Source organism: Homalodisca vitripennis, chromosome 2, assembly GCF_021130785.1.
Source record: "Homalodisca vitripennis isolate AUS2020 chromosome 2, UT_GWSS_2.1, whole genome shotgun sequence".
NCBI lineage: Eukaryota > Metazoa > Arthropoda > Insecta > Hemiptera > Cicadellidae > Homalodisca > Homalodisca vitripennis.
In genome coordinates this window covers 74,579,154-74,601,440 of record NC_060208.1, presented here as the reverse complement: position 1 = coordinate 74,601,440, position 22,287 = coordinate 74,579,154, and the positions used below count along the sequence as shown (strand labels likewise).

Below are 22,287 nucleotides of genomic sequence, written 5' to 3'. Positions count from 1 at the left end.
CACACACACACCATATAATAACACATAACATATATATATATATACTGTATATATATATATATATATATATATATATATATATATAAGCAATAAATAAGCAATAAAAGTCGTTTGACAGGTATTTGGTCTTCTGATCATATGTTAGTTTGCTTATTTAAACGCATATGTGACAGATACGGCCAAATACAAAATAATTGAATCGGAAAAAGTAAGCGCTCTGTGGTGTAATGGTAGCACATTCACCCGGAAAGTGAGAGATCCGGGTTCGACTCCCGGCGGAGCAAGTACTTTTTGTGATTCAATGTTTATTAAAATTAAATAAGGCTATTGCCATTTATACAGTTTAATGTATATATACATATATATATATATATATATATATATATATATATATATATATATATATATATATATATAAAGGGCGAATATAAAGTCAGGTCCCCCCCTCTACATTTTTCCATAGGTAATATAAGGAGATATCCTTTGGGTAGTGGTGCAATATGGAAAGAAAGTTTCATTTTATGATATTGAAAATTGTTTTGTCCCCCAAAAATGTGAAATTTTGGGGGCAACGCAAAAATTTCAAATGTAAACCCCTATCAAGTGACCCCTCATTTTAAAGAGCATGAAAAAACTTAAATAGTGGTGAAACCCAGAGATTGCTATCTCTTTCCTAATCCGAAATAATAGCCAGTATTACCAGAACAAGTTTAATAACTCACCACGTCACGAAGTCAAATCAAATGTTCAAACTGAAGCCCTCCTACTATTTGGCAGTGAGACAAGCGTAGGGTGAACGCCTCTCTGATGTTTTGGAAAGTCTGAGGTGGTATTTGGTTGCAAGAATCAATAATCCTGTTTCTTAAATCTTCAAGGTTTGCTACTGGTGTTTTGTAAATTGTGGATTTTATGTGACCCCATAGAAAAAAGTCCACGGGTGTAAGGTCCGGAGACCGTGCAGGCCATTCTATTACACCACGTCTACCAATCCACTGACCACGTAGCTGAGTTCCCAGGAAATGTCGTACAGCACGATGATCATGTGGTGGGGCACCATCTTGCTGGAAATGAACGATTTCTTCTTCAAATTCATGTTCATTCTCCCTAATAACAGTATTTATTGCAGGAAAAATTGATTCTTGTAAAATTTCCAAATACAGTTGACCATTGAGATTCCCATTAATAAAAAATGGTCCTATAATGTGATTCCCAAAAATCCCGGCCCAAACATTAACTTTTTCTGGGTACTGGGTGCGAGATTCACGGAAAACATGGGGATTTTCTGTGTCTCAGTACCTGCAGTCGTGTTTGTTCACATCTTCATTGATAAAAAAACTGCATTCATCACTAAACACAACGTTTCGAACAAATAATGGATGAGCAGAAATTAGTGCTTCCATTTCTTTACAAAATTGTAGACGACGATCTGGATCGTCTTCGTTTAACTCATGGATAATCTTAATTTTATAGGCGTGATATTTATTTTTTTTAGTAATTTTACCACAGACATTTGGGAAACATCACAAAGATTTGCTACTAATTTGGTGGACTGCTGCGGATCTTCAACAAATTGTGCAACAATTTCAAACTATTTGTCACCGCCTAAAGGAGGCCGACCTGAGTGCGGGGCATCTTTGATGGAACCAAATTCTCGGAACTTATTTACTAAAGTTCTTAAGTATTTCCTTATCGCAGGTCTATCAGGATGTGTCAAATTAAACCGCCTTTCTGCCTCATGATAATCTTCATTCGAAGCCCCGAAAGTAAATATCATTTCTACTTTATCTTCGTGACTACGTGCCATTTTTACTCGTAATCAGTATTAATTAGATAATATTATTTAAAACTTACAATGCGAAAGTGCATCTAAATAAATTATTGTAATACCACTAAAACACAAAAAACCATCTCGAAATACTGTACTTCACGGAACAGTAACCACACAATACCACTGGATAATAATGATCTACTAAGATAATAACTACTGTCAAAGTATTACCTGTTCTCACAAGATTGAAACAAGGAATGGACTAGTTTGTACTAACTGTACTTCGAACCGGGAAAGCCCAGTCACTCATTGACAATAAACTCTTTATCAGTTTACTTTCTAATATTGGATTCTTCGTCCATTGCATGCCTCACTCATTGAGAACACAAACAACCAAAAAACCTGTTTCCACGCAGACAGAAACTGTACCCAATCAAAATAAATTTAGGTGTAAAGACTTAATTACAATTTTTATTGGCTATGTTGTTGGAAAAGAGATAGTGATCTCTGGTTTTCACCACTATTTAAGTTTTTTCATGCTCTTTAAAATGAGGAGTCACTTGATAGGGGTTTAAATTTGAAATTTTTGGGTTGCCCCCAAAATTTTACATTTTTGGGGGACAAAAAAGTTTTTCAATATCATAAAATGAAACTTCCTTTCCACATTGTACCACTACCCAAAGGATATCTCCTTATATTACCTATAGAAAAGAATAGAGGGGGGGTCCTGACTTTATATTCACCCTGTATATATATACGTTATTTTAAATTTTTATTGTATTTACATATTTGTCTTAAAAAAACATTATTTCACGTAAAATCTCTCTCAAAAAACCATATTTGATTGGGTATTTGTAGGAGAAATCACATTTTAGGAGGTGGATTAGTAAATTTGTACTTAAACATTTCAATTTTCAGGTGGAATTTTAGCTCAAACTACCTTTCTCTTATTTAAAATGTTCACGAGAATAATATATAACATTTTGAACAGTTATAAAAAATAATTATAGTTAAAAAAAATATTCTATAAATGAGAAATACTATTTTTTTAAACTCGTTATTCATTTTGTATACAGTGTTAATCAAAATAGCAAGCAATATAAATTGTTTCAACATAAGTTACTTTTATTGTTAGATAAATACGTAACAACATGGTATTCCAGAAAAATTAGATTCTTTCCGCCAAAAATGTTATGAGTAATGAACTCAAAGTTTTCTCTATATTGAAAACTCCACTCCAATGGCCTTTCAACAATATATAGAGTGTCCCACGAAGAGGTTTAAATGTTTGATTTTATATTACTTGTCCATTCATGCACCGAACATTTTCAAACTCGATACAATTAAGAAAGTAGGTTATAAAAATATTCTGTGAAAATTAAAGCTCCCTACAGTTGATAGTAACAAAATGGTGACATATTGAACATTTTGCTTCCTATAAAAATTCATTTCTCGAACTACAAGATTTGATTACTGCGTTGCAGTTTTATATAACAGCTGTTTAATAACGCTCAATGTTGAAAACAGCTATTGGATTTGAAGGATATTGCTTGTGCTATAAAAACATAACCTAACCTCCTTCATTACAGATTTACTGATATTGAAGTTCGAGAAAAGACTTTTAATGTTGAACAAAAAGTGAAGTGTTTTGCATGGGATATTGCTTTTGGAAACATTACAGAAGCAATAAGACAGTTTCAGGTCGCCTATGCAGGAATTAAACGACCTAGAAATCCAACAATAATTAAGTGAAAAATCTTTTGTTAGAAACTGGAAGTGTCGTTAAAAAGTACTCTAGAGGATAAAATGAGGAAAGAGAAGTACTATTATGCGCATCAATGCTCCGCTCTCCAGGTAATCCGAAATCACTAAGGAAGGTTGAACTTGAAACTTGTATTCCAAAGTCTTCAGTACAGAGAATAATTAAGAAAAACAAAATTAAATTTTACAAAAGTCACCTAGTCCAAAATCTTCTTGAAGATGATCCGGACAGGAAGTTGGAATTTTATACTCGTATCATTGAGTTTCATGAGCTAGATCCTAACTGGCATGCTCAAATTGTTTTTTTCAGACGAGTCTACTTCCTACCGCAGTGGTGCAGTAAATAGGCATAATTGTAATTAACACAAAAACGGTAATCCACATATTCTTGAACAGACTCTCTTCAAATCAAAATGAATTAATATTTGGACAGTTGTCAGTTGTAATGGGGAGCTATCTTTCGACACTACGTGGGATTACTTAAAGGAAAAAGTTTATTCTCGTAACTTCAATAATGATGAGAAATTAAAACAATCAATTGAAGAGGGAAGCGCTGTTATTAGTGTGTCGCTGTGGCTGGATTACAGTTTATATGTAATAATTGTGAACTGTAATTGTTGATTTTTTAATAGTCTACGTTCTAATTTTCTGATTGGAATGCTTTATTTCTCTAGAATGTGACAATAAACAATTTTGAAAAACCACAAATACTGTTTTCTTACTGATTTTTAAGTATAGTTTTTAAAATGCCACAATTATGTTTCAATAATTGATAGAGTGCTGAAATTTTGACAGAATAATTTTAAAACCTATTTAATGAATTGTGTAGAGTTTGAAAAGTTTCGGAGCCTAAATGGGCAAGTAATATAAAATCATACGTTTAAACCTCTTCGTGGGATACCCGATATATATAGTTATAACATATATATATATATATATATATATATATATATATATATATATATATATATAGCCTATGTATATATAGTTATACCATACATACATTGTTATATGTATATATATACATATAATTGAAAAAATTCGGAAACTTGGAGACATACTATAAACATTTATGTTGCATTTTATTGATATTGATCTCTTAGTGTAAGGACGTGCTCTCTGATAGAAAACTTCTCTGGCATTCACACCCAGCAACTATTGTTTCAGTAGTGTATGAAATTTCACAAAAGTTTGCAGGGACAGTAGTAATACCCGACGTAATCACCAAGTAGCTACTTCAGCTCCACTTCACTGGCCAGTTGTTGAGTCTTAGCAAGGATTTGAAGATTGGTCTGATAGGTTAACCAGAAATAAATAAATTTGTAAAAAAATAATAAACTTACATGACATGTTAACATGTAGCATAACTATCAGAATGAATTGAGATAAGAACCTGAAATTTCATACATTTTGCTTGGCTATCACTAAAGGTCTGACTACTACTTTCTTATTTTTCTTTTTGTCAGTCCATATGCCAATTTGGTATACCACCTCAATACATTCAACAACAGGACTTTGAATTAAAATTTTGGGACGTTTTACTATTAGGACTAGCGATAACGGCTGAAGATAAGGATGTAAATATTACATAGTTTGCACATAAACGTCAACTTCAGGAAAGTGGCACGATTTTTGTTCATAAAAATGTATCATATTCTCAAATGATATTTAAAAACAAAATACAAGTACACTATGTGTCACGCAACCATCCTAGCTAAGGTTAAATACAAAATCTCGAGCCTATAGGTCGTTCCATTCTCGATATATCCTGCGCACGTTTAGGCAGACATACAATCATACTGAAAAGACAGTTTTACATCCCCCCTGCAGACAAAAGATAAATTGTGTCGTTCTACTGGGATAGGCTTCAATGACGCTCAGCCAAAGTCCAAAGCTGTACATGCATCATAAAAATTATTTTCGTATACTTAAAAACAAAGGTTCATACAAAATTTAAATTCCGCTGATAATATTATTCGATATTGCTAATATGAAGCTTAATATAAATTTCATAAGCCTATAGGTCAGTTGGATTTCAAGAAATCATGTGGAACAGCATACAGATATACAGAGAGATAGAAAAGAAATTTTTCCAGTCCTGGGATTGGCTTCGCTGATGCTAATCTAATAATTGCCTAAGCTTTGAATTGATAAACTCATGTCAGTCTCTAAAACCATAACTCGTGTTTACAATCTACATACAAAAGATAACAAAATACCTACATATTTTACTTTAAGCGCTTGTAATTCACGTGCAATGATAAAAAAAGTATATTTTTCTGACTTCAGAGAATGTAGATAAATAAAAAAAAATCTCTTTAATAAAAATAAATTATACCACCTTCAAGAAGTCAAAGCGCTACTGAGTTTTGAGATGGATCATTACCTAAGAAGGAACACATTTCTCAGTAGCCCTTTTATCAAGTTTTTTATTACACACATTGTTATGTATGGAACATTTGGCTTTGAAACCGAAAAAATAAGTATCGAAGATATTTTGTACGAATTTGTTTTTTAAATGAAATTGACACTTTATGTGAGTTTTAGGGAACCTTAACTTTCATACTTTCTAGAGAAGAAGGTTGTTACTTCATACCTTCATGCTCACTAAGAATAGTATTTTAAGAAAGCTCCATGAGGAAATAAAGAGGTACGTGTTACTAAACCCTTGTAGTAACCGCAAAAAAAAAAAAAAAAAAATTAGTAATTCGGCTTTAATCTAAAAGGGAAATTGAGTTCTGGCGATTTATTATCTGCATCTTATGTTATTTTAAATACACTAAGACAATAAGTTTCTTTGTAGCATACAATAAGCAATGGGCCGTCGAGAGGCACATATAATGATAAGATATTGGGGCGATTTAAACAATATGAAAAATGTTTAAACCATAAAATCTTTCTGGATCTGGGTACCCAACGTCAGTTTAAAGATGTAAATGTTTTCGAAAAAAGAAGTTATGATTCCAATTTTACTGTCCAAAAATGTCAATAAACATTTCCAGTTATGATGAAAAAATTAATATTTTAACTTGGAAAATATTGAAAAATCTTAGGCGCTAATAAATAAATAATATTACTTATCAATATGGGAGGTCTACATAGTAAAATTATACTATTACACAAACACATTTATATATGTTTAAACGAACAGGCTAAATATACAACGTTTGTAATACATTTTTTATATAATTTCAAGATTTATCCTAATCTTATTATAATAGTACCTAATTCGTTGTTTGATCAATGTTAAGTATTTAGCAGAGAGTATTTAAGTAAAAAAACAGGCAAAACACAGTTTGTAGATGAAAATATTTATTAATTATGATTGACTGTACACAGCTTGATTGTGGTTAATAATCTACCACACATAAGGGGCTGCGTATGGGGCTGCGTATGGAGCGGCGTATGGGGCGGCAACATAAGGGGCGGTGTAGGGAGCAGCGGCGAAGTAGGGAGCAGCAGACGCCACGTAGGGAGCAGCAACATACGGGGCTGCTGGGACTACGGGAGCTACACCATTGTAGTTACGGGCTATCACCTGGGAGCTAGAGGCTGTGACTACTCCTGGGGCGTAGGCTACAGGGCTGGCGAGGAGGGCGGAAGGGGCGGCAGAGGCGCTGGCCACGACAAGAATGGCAAGAAAGATCTGAAACATATATTTTAAAGTTACACAAGCGGTTTGAATGTTTGTTATATATTTGCCTTGATTAGAATAAATATAATTTATTTAACTGTAATGTAAACATACAGCAATATTTATAAAAACTGAAAGTTTTTGATGTGCGATAAAAATACATCCACGAGAGAAATAACATTAGTAGGTTTTTTCAAGTTCTTCAAGTTCTACAAATACTTAGGAGATCTGATTTTCAAATGAGAGCCAAGAAGAACGCTAGTTTTTTACTTGAAGTATAAAGTACAGCTTATGCATGCTACTTTAAAGGTAGCTATTATAGCAGCGGGGTTTGACGTCAATTGTTTATGTTTTTGGGTTTATTGTTATTTAAATTTTTTATGATTTGATATTATTTACAATAATTATTTTCGATACCTTAATGCAGAGCGAATGTTAGTTTATACCCAGCCCATCCTTGAAAACAGCTGGTCTGTTATGCTTCTAAATAATTAATATGGATCTTATTAAGTGTTAAATCTTGTTAAAAGATTCATGATGACCCTCCATTCTACTTGGGGAATGTCAGACTGTTCCTGTTAGCTCATCAATCCGACTAGAAAATCATACAGCTATTAATGTTATATCCTATATGAATATATCCAGTACCAAAAATTAAGATGGACATGTTGTGCCGTATATGTGATCGTGATCTTTGCCAGGTTTTACAAAAGTGATTCCGCAGTTTAGTTTAATTAGGTACTAATTAAAAACCGTAATGAGGATACAAGCTGGTGTAGAATTGAAATATTTTACCGATAAAAAATATTAAATCATAAGAGCCTTACCAAGTTAACATGATTTATCGGTGTGAACACAATGTTAAAGAAAACATTAGATTTATATCTTCATACATATTATACTCTAAGTTATTGAGAGCGATTACAACGTCTGAGTGGCCTTGGTTTTAACATACCTAATATAATAATGAGTAGTAGTTAATAAATAGATAGGAAACACTTATAAACACTATAAATAAATATCAAAATGCAGACAATAAATGTATCAAGAATAATCAACTCTAAACTAAATAAAACAATGCAAAACAAGAATAATAATAGTAAGAAATAAACACATACAAACTATGACACAATACTAAACTTAATTTGAAAAGCAGTGTGTGCAAAACATGTATAAAATTATAATAAATAACAAGCAATAGGAATGTCAACAACCAATACCATAAATAACATAAATGTAATAAGTAATAAGAATGCAATAAATAACTAGTGAAAAATGTGTGGCTATGTGTCTAGTTTAATGATTTTAAAAGTTAATGTAATAACACTTAGTGAGTGTTAAAAAATATTGAGACACCTCAAAGTTATTAAAATTAAACAAGAGTTTTCCTTTAGGTCCGTATAAAGCTGTAAAAAGTTCTGATGCGCTCCTTTTATAAAATATTTCCCAATAATTATATTTTCTCCCAATAGTATATGGGTTATATGCATGTTTTGTATTATTTTACATTGTTACTTCCTATTTCTTATAGAAAAATATAACTATATGCAGACCCAAAGCAGACACAGTAGTTTCATACAGTAATGTATCTCATTATTTATGTCTACTAAGATCATTGTACAAAAGCAACTATGATTAATATTGATTCGAGTTCAAATTAAATTGTATTTATCGAGACACGAGAACTAGAGGTTGGAGGTCTGTACACTGAATGAATACAAAGTTTTGCTGGATTTTTTACACTGTTAAATTCCAAATCTATTATTATAGATGCATATGCCAATTTGTGTGTGTTATACATTGTGTAAGTTATAAAAAATCATCAGACCACCCCCTTCTTTGTAGTGTCTTAATTTATAAATTTGTTAAATCAAAGACTTCTAATCTAATCCTAAACAAATCTAGTACATATTTTATTGCAAAATATTTCCGACATGATCATTACAACCAAAAGCCTAAGATCTAAGTTAAACTTGAATTCAATTAGTAAATTATCCCAATACTTTGTCAATGACCTAATATTTAAGTACTCATAATTTAGACTTCTCCCGCCTAATGACATACTGCAGATGTCTACCAGGGCCATTATCAACATCTTGTAATAATCAAAAGTTTGTAATATCATGCACATTGTTTAACGCATTAGAGATAAAATGAAATTTTAAGAAGCAATTAAACACTTTAAAACAGAATATTAATTGAAAGTCTTACGGATGGATAAACCATAAAATTAGGCATACTTTCATATTTTAATAAATAGTTATTGAGACATTTCAAATCAGAGCGAAGAGAGTGTAGCCATATAATATAAATAGTGCCTAAGCAACTTACTTTAGTGTTTCTATGATAATTTAACTTAATAATTTTGTTTTATAATAGTAATTTACCTCGGTTGGACCCAAATTATATGTATATGTATATTTAAAATCATAAATGAATTAATTCAGTTGTTTTTAAGTTTGAATATTTATATGTATAACGATGGGGATGATATGTGTATACTACCCAGTGTACTTTGAAGTAATGTTTAAATGGGTTACAATGGTAATACGCTTGTCACAATACGATTGTATCATAGTATGAATAGTTTTTCTTTATTTACTAGTTGGAGTAATGACTTACCACTCTGGAGTCCATGATGCTGAATGTTGACTGATCGGTGTCGGAGGGCTTTATACCATGGGTCGAGTGGCGTATGTGGCGCGTGCCAGGAATAAGAGACTCCTTGCCAAACCCGGGGGCATTACTCAATGTGGAGGCACCTATGAAATTGACCAAGGGGATTTGCTAGAGCTTTATTAAACGTTTTTGTAATAATTTTGCCTTATAAATAAAGAGAACTCCTTTCCTGCATGTTCTACATAAGGTTTTGTTTTAAAATTTAGTATAGACCGGTTTAGATGTGATTTTTGAACTAAAATGTGCAATTACCTCTAGCTGATCTAAATGTGATAGATATTCAATATCTGTCTAACCTACAATTAAAAAAAGCTAAAAACTTCTATTCTGGTGTACTATAGATGTCTGGAATTTCTATGGAGGCCTATCATCACAAAAGTTAAAACAACATATTTCAAAACTTATAGAGTGCTTTACCAAGGCTTTATATATCAGCATTACCTATACTACATTACAGATCAGGTAGGCAACATTACACTACCACTCAAGGGATTAAGATAATAGTTGGAAAATATTAAAATTCTTAGACTTCAAAATTCTTCGCATGTTTTGGATGAAAAATGTTAAATATTCAAGGTAGGAGTATGTGACACCTCCATCCACATAACAGGCTCTGACGAAGTCGCATGCAACATTTAAAAAAACGTACAGCCTACAATCAGTCAGTATAGAACATTTGCCACCCTACCGAGTAATAGTCTTCGATGAGACATAGTGAAATCATATGGATAGACATGCACCTATATTGAAATAATTCTTATATATGTATGAATGAAATATCATTAAAATTTTAATGTTCACAGATAAAATCGTTCTTGAGATATCCTGTGGCTTTACCTAACCTACGTAAAGTATCACCACAAATTCTGTTAAGGGCCACGACCATCAGTAGATACATTTAAAGTCCATAGCTCAATTCACTCTAAAAGAAATTCAGCGTAAAAACAGACACAGATAGACAGATAGGTAGGGAGACAGAAGAAATATATGCTAGGCTAGAACCATTAGTCATAGTTAAGCAAAATAAACAAAACATCAAGATTATACTCAAGTTATTCTCAAGATATTACCCTGAGTTAGGCCTTGCCAACATTCAGCTAATTCCCATGGAGGACATGCAACATCATAGACTTCTGTCTTGTTTAAATAAATTGATATAAAGGAGTATTGAAGGACCTACTAGAATATAATGCACGTCTTTCCAACAGTCCACCTAATATCACATGTTAAAATGTTTTACGATTTGTTTAAAAATTTGTTTATCCTCTGACTTTCTATTGGTATAATGGCTACGCATAACAACAAATAAAAAAATGTAACCTCCCTCAGTCAAGTTCCATGGAGTGATACGCTCCATCATCAAACTCCACGTTCCTCATACAGAAATGAAGTTTCATTCAAAAAGAGAAGACTTTAGTTCATTTCGTTGTCGTGTCGACAGACAGAAGACAGGAATGAAATTTTCCAGTCTGTCGAGCGATACTGTAGGCTTACCTAATGCTTAACTTATTGTATCATATTGCAATAGTAATCAATAAAAATTGTATGATTACGTACTGCAATCAAACTCTAACGCGAATCTCTCCTTGACGAGCGAGCGTACTTACCAGTACACCGTACGTTTATGTTTATTTCAAACAATGTTTGTTCTATTGATGGATTTTTATTTTTTGACAAATTGCAAATACAATTTGAAGTAAAATCTTTGGAAATTTTGCAATAGACAAAACCTTTCTTTCACCAATCTAATTGGATTAGTTATTTGCAGGCGAAATCACATTTCGGGAGGAAAGTTAATGAAACTTACCTAAACATAATAATTTTACAGGTTACTTTTAAGCTCATACTACTTTTTCTGATTTAAAAAATTTAAACATAACAAGCCACTTAGCGTTTTGTGGTATAAATTTTACACGAAAATGATAAATTAAATTTTAACAGTCATTAAAAAGTAGTAATACTTAAAATTACATTTGATAAACCACTAATAGTGTTTTTACTATTCATAGAAAATTAAAATAATAAGAAATAAAGAGTTTTTTAACATATATTACTTTAACATGAATTACTTTTATTGTTTGAAAAATACTTTATTGTACTCAATAAGAATTTGATTTTGTCCGACAATAATGTTATGGGTGATGAAAAGAAATTCAGTTTATATATATATATATATATAACCATCAAGTGCCTCGTTTCCGTAAATATATATATGTGTGTGTGTGTGTGTGTGTGTGTGTGTGTGTGTGTGTGTGTGTGTGTGTGTGTGTGTGTGTGTGTGTGTGTGTGTGTGTGTGTGTACACAAAACACCATAGTGTATTGGTATCTATAATAAGAAAGAGGAAATAGCAAAATGAATAAATTTGCAGACAAACTAAGCAGTAAAACCGGCTAAAGATAAGGATATAAATATTGTACAGTGTGCATATAAACTATCAATTGAGGAAGTGGCACGGTGTTTGTTTATGAAAAGTTTAATTCTGTCAAGAGGAACTTTAATTTAAAAAAATGTCTATTTTTAAAATGATATTAAAAATACAAGGTAGGAGTACGCTACGCTCGTGTCACACAGGTTTCGGTAATGTTAAATACAAAATCTCGAGTCTATAGCTCGTTTCATTCTCGATATGTCCTGCGGATCTTTAGGCAGATAGACAATCATACTGGAAAACACAGTACAGAACAGAAATTGTGTCAATCTATTAAGTGATACGCTCAGCGAAATTTTATGGTGGTACATTCACCATCATATTTAACTCATTCTCGTATATTCAGGAAAGAGTTTTATGCACCATTTAAAGACTGCTGATAATATTTATCAGATATACTTGCCATATGAGACATGCACATTTTAGTTAGAGTTAGGTTCCAAAGCAGCGTTTAAGTGATAAATACTTAACATGCAAATAAATTCCACGTACAATCTGACGTCAGAGAGTTTAGACCCGTAATTGAAAACAAACATTTTCCGTATTGAAAGTAAATTTAGCCACCTTTAAGAAGTCAAAGCTCTACTGAGTTTTGAAAGAGATCATTTTAGGAAGGAACAGATCACTCAGTAGCGTAAATTTATCAATTCCTCATAATTGCTTTATGTCAAACGTCTGACTATGGTACCAAACAACTTAGTATCAAGGGCAGTTGCTCCTAAATTTCCATTTTACAATACAATTTACATTGTATCTGAGGTTAAGGAACCCTCAACATTTATACCTTCTTACTAGAAGCTACTGCTACTTCTAGCGGCTGCTCGAAGTTGCAATTACTTTACCTCTAGACATTTATTAATATGAGAAGAGTATTATAACAAGCTCCATAAATAAACTGGAGTGGAAGTGTTATTTCCACACTCATAATAACACCCCACGGAATGTAATATTTAATAATTTGGCTAAAACCTACAAGGGGAAGTGAGTTTTAGAGATTTAACTGCAACGTATGCCTTTTAAAATACGACTGAGACAATAAGTATCTTTTTAGCTTATAAAGAACTCAGTAGAATTAATTCCATCCTTAAGCTGGTCAAACATATTTTTAGACTTAACAATATGTCTTATGTGTTCAACTCTTTTTTAAACTTTAAAACAATAACCCCAGATAGAAGCTAGTTTCCCATCCGCTGACGTCGAATCATTGGACTATTTCCAAGGTAGTTTGTCCTGTAGTGTGTCCTGTAGAGACATCCGTAGACCTTGTAGTGCCTGGTACACAGGAAAGTAACTTTTCCAGTAAGCATAACACATTTGACTCCTACCAATCTCACAAATCTTCTCTGAATGCTTTCCAATCTAGAAATGTGTAAAAGCTTGATATAGTTTCCAGGCTACAGACGAATACTCCAGAAGTGGGTGTAGAAGTGTCTTGTAAATAATTGTTATAGCTCTCACTGAGAACCCATGTCTAGACACTCTAGTAATCAAGCCGAAGACTCTACAAGCCCTCCTACAGATTTCATCAATGTGATGCTCAGGAGACAGAGAATTGTTCCAATAGAATCCGAGATCCCTAATTACTTGGCACCTGCTTACAGAGAATCCATTTCATTTACAGTCAATCGGAATAGAAGACTCGCGTCGAAATATATAATATTACATTTAGAGACGATTAAAGCCATTAAATTGTTCTTACACCACTTCTCAATGCCAATTAGTGATCTCTGCAGGGATTCACCATCACTGTCACCTCTGATAGCCTTAAAAACAACCTCACATCATCTGCAAACAACAGGATGATGTATGGATGATGTTGATATTAATATTTTGTATCCAAAAATGAAGAATATTATTATTGATCACAATATTATGGTCAACTGCGACGTAAATAGTCTGTTTACAAATGTGCCTGTCCCTGAAGCTTTGTGTTTGATTAGACAACGATTTACTAATGACAACAGCTTCAGTATGAGAACAAAATTATCTATTATCTGTGTAATGGGACTTCTTACTGTACGTGTAAGCTACAACTATTTTCAGTTACAAGACAGATTTTAAATCAAGTATCCGGTTTACCTATGGGTGGTGTTCTTTGAAGACAATGCTTATGAACATTTGAGTAATAACCTGACATTTGGTTACGGTGTGATGATGATGTCTTTTCTGTATGGGAAAATAAAAGGGACATTCAAAATAAATTAAAACATCAATACAATTAGGCCATCAATAAAACTTACCATTGAAAATAAGGTTAGTAGTGAAATTTGATCAAAAAACAAAAGAAAACACAATAAAAACAAAAAGATTTTCACGGGAAAATACCTTATATAGTTCAAATCGTCCTCAACATGTAAAAATACAACGTTTGTTGCAGAAGATTGAATAATTTGGTGACTGATGGCAGAGATAAAATCTTAAAGAAAAAGGACATTTCAGATTTTTTTAATAACTTTTCTTGGTCAATATTTTAACGAGTTAAGACTAAAAACAAAAGTTGCAAGCAAATTAACAAAAAAGACTATTATAATTATCTCATTACTCTAACTATCCCTTATGTAAAATTACATCAGAAGAAAATCTAAAGATAAATTGAAAATTTAACATCGGTACTGTTTTTGACTAATAAATAGTCTAAGAAGTTACTTAAAAAATTTATAAAAACAAAAAACAGGAAACCATGAATGTAATTTATAAAATTTACTGTGGATGCAAAAAGACTTACATCGAATAAACTTAAAGACTTGTGGAAACGAGACTGAAAAAACATATTAATAATTATTTTAAAAAATCATTGAAAAATATAAACTAATGGAAATTCTGTAAAGGGAAATCACCGTAAAAATTTCGAATCATCAAGTTTAGTTTTTAAAGAATCTTTCTGGAATAAAAGAAACTAAATTGAAAGTGAATGTATGACGGTTTTGAGGGATGAATATATTCTGGTATTTCAGTGACATTTTTCATTAGTAAAAGAAGAAATCCATTGAAAACTAAATGCCAACCACATTTTTCTACACAATACTTTTATAGTTTATTAGTTTTTGTCTTGAAAATTAGTTACAGATATTATTCCAACTTTTTAATTATATAAAGTTTAATCCTTATATATATTTTCCTGTTTTATACACATGTTTTCCGTTGACAATAACTGAAGATGACTACCGGCGAAAGAGATTTTAATATTAAATAATATTGGGGAAGAATAATAATGTCTTTCATATTAAACCCCGTGACTCTCATCAAGTATGCAGCGCAGAAAATGTTGATAAATGTCCAACTAAGGGATTTGGATGTACACGTTTTATTCGTTTGCTGGGGAATGAAAACATTTCTTTTCAGTATGATTGTCTGTCTGTGCGCAGGAAATCTCAAGAATGCAATGAGCTATAATGAACTTGAAATTAGCATCAGCAAAGCATGTTACGCAACACGTGGTGTGGCGAACCCCTTCATTGTTATTCTACGGGGAATAGTAGGAATTGCTCAAACCGCTCAAACGTACATTGTGGAAAAATTGTCATGTCCGTATTGCTTTATACAGGTTTTGTCAAGAATGGTCTGAACCATGATTGGAATTCACTATTCTTATGTTAATCAACTTAATAGTAAAATGCTTTCAATAATTAATACCCTTATGGAGGATCAGTTCTTGGAAAAGCCTTAAAACTTCTTTTGAAGGATTATATAAACACAGACAAAATTGCTTAAAATTTGGAAAATTTCATAAACATCATAGATTTTAATTTTGGTTTTCTTCACGTCATACGGGTTTGTGGTATTTCGTATGAGATCCGTACCGTCAAACCGTAACGTTTAAACTTATTATCTATGTATTCGTTTATCGCGTTTAAGTCGCCGTGATGTGTTCCTCATTCACATCTCAGGGACTTTGAAAGTACGAGGAAAACGTAAATGTTTCCAACCAAATTTCTGGTCCAATTTCAATGATTTGTTTTAATTCAATGGTTGCAATGAAATAGAATGTTTGTATGGGTAAATTTTAGTTGTGACTATACAAGAAATGGTAATTATAATGTTTTAAAGCTTCAATAGGAATTGGCCAGATTTACAGAAAATGTCACGTGGACTCGTAATGTCAAACGTGCATGAATATTTTAGTCAAATTTAATAGCCTGAAAAACCTGAAATAAACTGATAGACTACATTTTGTGAACAGATTTTTAGGTATTCCAAACAGAACCAGTTTCAAAAACTCTTTATGAATATTCATATCATTATTATTTTCAATGCCAATTTCTTGTTACGATAATACCTGGTTGTCAACATACAGATACAGATATTAATATTCATTAACTTTCGAACTGATTATGGACACCAGTATAGTTGATGTGACTGTCAGCAAGTGCTTTCTGTTAAATAAATATGCAAAAAATCCATTATTACAAATTAAAGCCCACATTTCCACCAAACATGAGATTTCGGAAGTCACATATTCTTAGAGAAAAGTTAAATGTCACATTTACCTATTAAAGAATGTAGTTAACTGTTTGCCTCATTATTTTGGCTTTTTACTAAACAAAGTGAAATTTTTTAAATTTGTATTTCATGAGTGAAATTATCCAATTCATTTATATTTTTGGGTATGGTTTTGTTTAAATCAGATATGTAAAATGCAATTAGTACTTTCAATATAAGTTTTTAAGATGATTTCATGTGGATTGCTGAGAGTTAAATGAATTAATCAAAACCGATCAAAACCAAAGTTTATACTTTTTTATACCTTGTGTATAAAATATTATATAGTTCCTTAATATTATTTTATTATTTTTTTTCAATACCCTGTCATACTATTTGTTTACTATTGTCATATTATTTTGAAAATCAGGATAAATGTACTGCTGGCTACACATTTTCGTTCAGGGAGACAAGACAAGACAATTCTTTATTTTCACATTCATCAATAAGGAAATGGCGTCAAATACAAATTATCTTAAACATTTTTCCCAGGTTTGTTGTCATTAGCTGCCTAGGTCTTCACATTCTCTGCGAGTCGGCTCTCCAATTCAAGAATTCTTTTACTGAGTAAAAGGGCCTCGCTTGGAACCAGGAGTGCAGGCTTTTCTTCAAACTTCCTTCCTTCCATTTTCTTCAGCTCATCAGGGAGATTATTGAAGAATTTTGCTCCAGCATAGGTTGGTTTTGTTTCAGAGAGAGTTAAATTGTGAATTGGCAAAGTAAAGTTATTGGTATGCCTAGTATTGTAAGAGTGAATGTCTTGGTGCTGTTGGACATTATGAGTTGTAGCTATCACAATACATTCTACAATATAAAGGCTGACTACTGTTGATAACCTCCACTCTTTGAATACCCCTCTACAGCTCTCTCTAAATCCCAAGCCGGCCATGATTCTTAGAGCCTTTTTTGAAGAATGAGGATTCATTGAAGATTTCTTTCAGTTGAACCACCCCAAACCGCTAAGCCATATCTCATATGGCTTTCAAACAGAGCATGATAGGCTGTTATTGTGGCTTTTGTCGTGCTTATAGCTTTCGTCCTTTTTATGGCATAGATTGCTGAGCTAAGTTTAAGGCATAAGTTATTAATATGATTTAGCCATGAGAGTTTGTCATCAACAATGATTCCAAGATAATTAGTTGAGCTGACAGATTGAAGATTTGGTAGATCTGAAATGTCATCCTTCTTGTTCCCAAATGAAATTTGTTTCGTCTTTGATTCATTGAAAACCAGGTCATTGTTTCTACAGTAGTCTATAGCAATGTTAGCAGCAATGTATGAATTTATTTCTAGATTTTCCACTGAGCTATTGGCAGTAAATAGCATAGAATCGTCAGCATACATGACTAAATTACTGTATGAATGTAAAATGTTAGGAAAATCATTAGTAAATAATATAAAAAGTACAGGCCCCAACACAGATCCTTGCGGTACACCACGGTCCATTGACAGGACCTCAGATCTAGAAATTGTAGTAATTCTTTTTATGGTCTGAGTCACTTCTACAACCTGGCGTCTTCCTTCAAGGTATGCTGAGAACCATGAAAGTGCTATTCCTTGGATTCCTAGATGAAAAAGTTTTCTTATAATCAAGTCATGGCTTAGACAATCAAATGCCTTACTCAAGTCAAGTTGCACTCCCACTACATTATTTCCAGCCTCGATATTGTCCACAATGTGCTCAAACAGATCTACTATTGCAGTCATGGTGGATCGTCCCTTAATAAAACCATGCTGTTCCTCTGTCAAAAGGTTGTTCAGTTGAAGATGCTTGAAAAGTCTAGAGAGTACAATTTTCTCAATAATTTTGGATTCAGTTGGAATTAAAGATATTAGTCTAAAATTTTCTATGTGGTGTTTACTGGATTTTTTGTGAAGAGGGATAGCTTTGGAAATTTTCATACTTGAGGGGAAAGTACCATGCAGTTGTGTGATATGAAAATGATATGTGATAGGAGTTTTAGCCTACTAAAATTACTAGGTTAACAGTTAAGTTAAGTTAAAAATTACTAACGTAAAGCAAAAAAAAAGAATCTGAGCATGCAGACAGATGCAGTAAAAAATAATGATTAAACTCAGCAACAATTTTCTTTTATTAGTTTAATAATTTGTATATTATTTATTATATGATCTGATAATATTTTAGAAAGCATCAAATTTTTAAAAACAAACACATATAATTAATATGGCAAACATTTCAAATGAATATTTCTGAGTGTCTGAAGATGGTTACCGGAATAAATGATGTTGATGTTGTATATTGTTCGTGTAACCATCAACTGGTTTCAACAAAATCTGTTGTTATTCTTATTAATTTATGTATGTATATATTAATGTATTACTTGGACTGAATAGTAATCTATGATCATTAAGTAGGAAAGTAACGTTTGTACAGCTAAAGCTAGTATTTACCGTACTACGCTGCACCCCGGACCTTATTGTCAATACGCCGCCTTTTACTCTGGTCTCGGGTTATTATTTATGGCACCTCCTTGACCGGCATAGTGTATATAAAAGTACGTAGAGGGCGGACACTGTCACAGTCTGCAATCAGAGCAAACACTACCACCATCATGTACAAGCTGGTATGTAAAATAGTTTACGTTTTGATTATACAGAGGGTGTTTCGTATAAGGAGTCCTAAACGGATTATCTTAGTGACTTCACGGTTTCCCAGCAAAATTAATTCTAAAAAAAATAATAAAATATATTAATGAATTATTAAGTACGATTTAAGTTTAATCTACAGACGTGGGATTTTACCTCAAATTTTTCATATGTTAATATACCTATATAAAGTATACATAATGTAAGTACTATGAAGCGAAATATAAGTCTTTTTCATTTAAAAATACACGCCCATGAGCGCAGTTTTGGAAGCAAAAAAACATATTTACTTTCACAATAAAGTGGGCTTTATTATGGAATACAATGCGATACTTTTCTAAAAAAATTCTGCCTGTGATGGAAGCCAAATCTAGAATAGTCAAAACTACTATATATATACCTGTATATATATATATATATATATATATATATATATATCTTTGTTATTGTATTTTTTCTAGCTCTAATAGTTTTTGCGTTATAAGAAAAGTTTATCAACTGTTAACGAGTTTTTTTTTTAATATCATAAAACTGTTAAGGCCTTTAAGTTTTAATTAGTCAAAATCAGTATAGTTGTTATTTTTTTAAAAAGCTACATTTTCATTAAAGGAGAAAAGGACGGCTATATTATCAAATTGTTATTCAGCTGTATTAATAACCCTTTTCCTCAGGAAATTCTGCACGTATACACATAAATTTTACAATTATATAGTCCATTATAAACCGTACCTACCACCTTTAACGCTTAGCTTAGGCTAAATTGGAAATTATGGTTGTAATGTTTTCTAATACGGATTAATATTGATTTCTTTCTTTGAGAAAATTATTTCATCGATTTCATGAAAACTGGATTTTATAATTTAAACTGGTAGTCGGCTTTTAGATTACTACAATAATTTTCTATTTACTTATATTCTAACTGAAAAAGATATTTTAATAGTAGCAGCGTTTGGTAGAGGGAAATGATTATGGTTGAATAGTATATACCTTTACTAGGGTACTCTGGTAGAGACAGAGTTTTTGTGGTCAGAGGTGTCAGAATTTTGGAGACGGCGAGTAGATTTTACATAATGTATAAATGAGATAAAGCCTTGCTTACCTTATTATTCCCATTTCTATTGGTGACTGTAATAATCTTAATAAACAGGAAAATTCTGATAAGATAATTACTGTCACAGATATCATGTGAACTATCCGCTCCAACATCTCAGCGCGTGCTGCAACCGCTATTCCTAAAGAATGGTATAATTAGTAAATAAATTTAAAACCTAACTTACATTAAACGAAGATCCCAGTGTTATTTGTATCAGTAATTTCACTTCGCATTGTCTTTCATCTCTCCTTTTAATCCAAATAGTATTAAAATCAAGATTTTGTATCTACTGCAGCAATAATTCCTAGGAATAGGAAAAGCCTCAAAATTAATTTGCCTATTTATTCATAAATAATATACTAAGTGGTCGCTTATATTTTTCATACAGTAATAAATCACCTAATTTGTAACTGGTAAAACATCAAATCTATGTTAAAGGCTTCTATTTGTCTCATTTATGAAAAGCACAGTTTTATTTCTAAGGGGGAAAGGAACGCATACTGTACACTTATTGTGTTGAGGAATAACACGAAGTTACAAAACATATTGAAACACTTTACTTAAAAGTCTCTATAAGATTCAGACACTTTTAGAAGTTAGATATCAAAAACTTGTGATATATAAAGATCTTCATAAGAGAAACCGACCTGTTACTAATAATCGATAAGTAATACCAGCTATAATGTAAAAACTCTTTTATTTAAAAGCTAAAATTTGGGACTTGTATATTTCTTAATAGAAAAAGTTTGATGAATTTGGAATAAAAATAATCATTAGAGAGTATCTTGTATTGGAACAAAGGGGTAGTTTATAAATGCGTATTCTATCAGAGAACGTACTGCTATTGACATTAAAATGTCCTTTTACAGGTTATCTTCAGTGTCCTTATCGCCGCTTGCTATGCCGGCTACGTACCTGCACCTGTGCACTACGCCCCTGCCCCGGTCCACTACGCCCCGGCCCCAGCTCCCGTACCTGTAGCCACGTCCTACGCCACCATCCACCAGGTACACCACAGTGTGCCCGTACCTGTACCTGTCAAGGTGCCCGTGGCTGTTCACGCCCCTGTCGTAGCTCCCGTAGTTCCAGTGGTCGCCCATGCTCCTGCTCCAGCACCTTACCCTCATTATGGTTAGAGACGGATCAATGTGAAATTAACAACTAATAAAGAGTAGAATCTTAATGAAGATATTGGTTGTATTATATTGTTGTATTGTTATAACCTCTTTCAAGTCCTTTTGATTTTAGGTTTGTTAATGATGATGGATAATTTAAAAGAACCATAGGATTTCGGACATTTGCTATTGTTATTGTATTTGCATATGTTAAAAAGTATAATACTACGTTTCGTGTATTAAAATCTAACAGCTTCTTCAATTGTTAAAAAGACAATACCCCAAAAGAAAATTTTCAGATGCATTGTGTGCTACGTAGCTTACCTACATAGAAGATAATATTAACCATATAATTATATTTTATATAATATATAATTACTAAGTGAGATTCTTAAAGTAATAAGCTTATAGGTTTAATATACCTTGTCTTGAATTTCCTCAACCTCCCTATTCTTTCCCTCAGCTGGCTCGTACTCCCTCATCTAGTCCTGTTCCTTCTGATAATCTCAGACTCCGATTGCCCTAAGCTACTGCTCATAATGGGACAAAGCTATCCTAAAAAAACACGGACATAATTTTCTGTTTTTATCACTTACTTGTTTTAATATATTGTAGTTTCCATTTTGGAACTGTAAACTGTTAACTTTCGAAGTTGAGTGCAGAAGATACAAGCAATCATGTTACAAATATTAATTAAAAAAGTCTCCGGAACTTCAACTAT

General features: G+C 32.3%; 2 protein-coding genes across 2 annotated transcripts; one reads left to right on the top strand and one right to left on the bottom strand.

Moving 5' to 3' along the window:
• Positions 1-6,887: 6,887 nt before the first annotated feature.
• Positions 6,888-18,458, bottom strand: LOC124355682 (cuticle protein 16.5-like). The gene is made up of 3 exons (XM_046806843.1): positions 18,374-18,458; positions 9,786-9,925; positions 6,888-7,175 (listed from the first exon to the last, which is right to left on the bottom strand). The coding sequence occupies exons 1-3, from the start codon at positions 18,456-18,458 to the stop codon at positions 6,888-6,890; spliced, it is 513 nt and encodes a 170-aa protein (XP_046662799.1).
• An 844-nt stretch (positions 18,459-19,302) lies between these two features.
• Positions 19,303-21,621, top strand: LOC124356280 (cuticle protein 70, isoforms A and B-like). Its single transcript, XM_046807465.1, has 2 exons — positions 19,303-19,336; positions 21,321-21,621. Exons 1-2 carry the CDS (start codon positions 19,325-19,327, stop codon positions 21,585-21,587), a joined length of 279 nt encoding a protein of 92 aa, XP_046663421.1. The 5' UTR covers positions 19,303-19,324; the 3' UTR covers positions 21,588-21,621.
• The last annotated feature ends 666 nt before the right edge of the window (positions 21,622-22,287 follow it).

Coding starts and splice junctions, on each gene's coding strand:
- LOC124355682 (XM_046806843.1), bottom strand. CDS start 18,458: ATGACTGCAATAGTAGATCTGTTTGAGCACATTGTGGACAATATCGAG. Junction 9,926..18,373: donor GGGAGTGCAACTTGACTTGA/GTAAGGCATTTG, acceptor TCAATTTCATAG/GTGCCTCCACATTGAGTAAT. Junction 7,176..9,785: donor GCATCATGGACTCCAGAGTG/GTAAGTCATTAC, acceptor TATATGTTTCAG/ATCTTTCTTGCCATTCTTGT.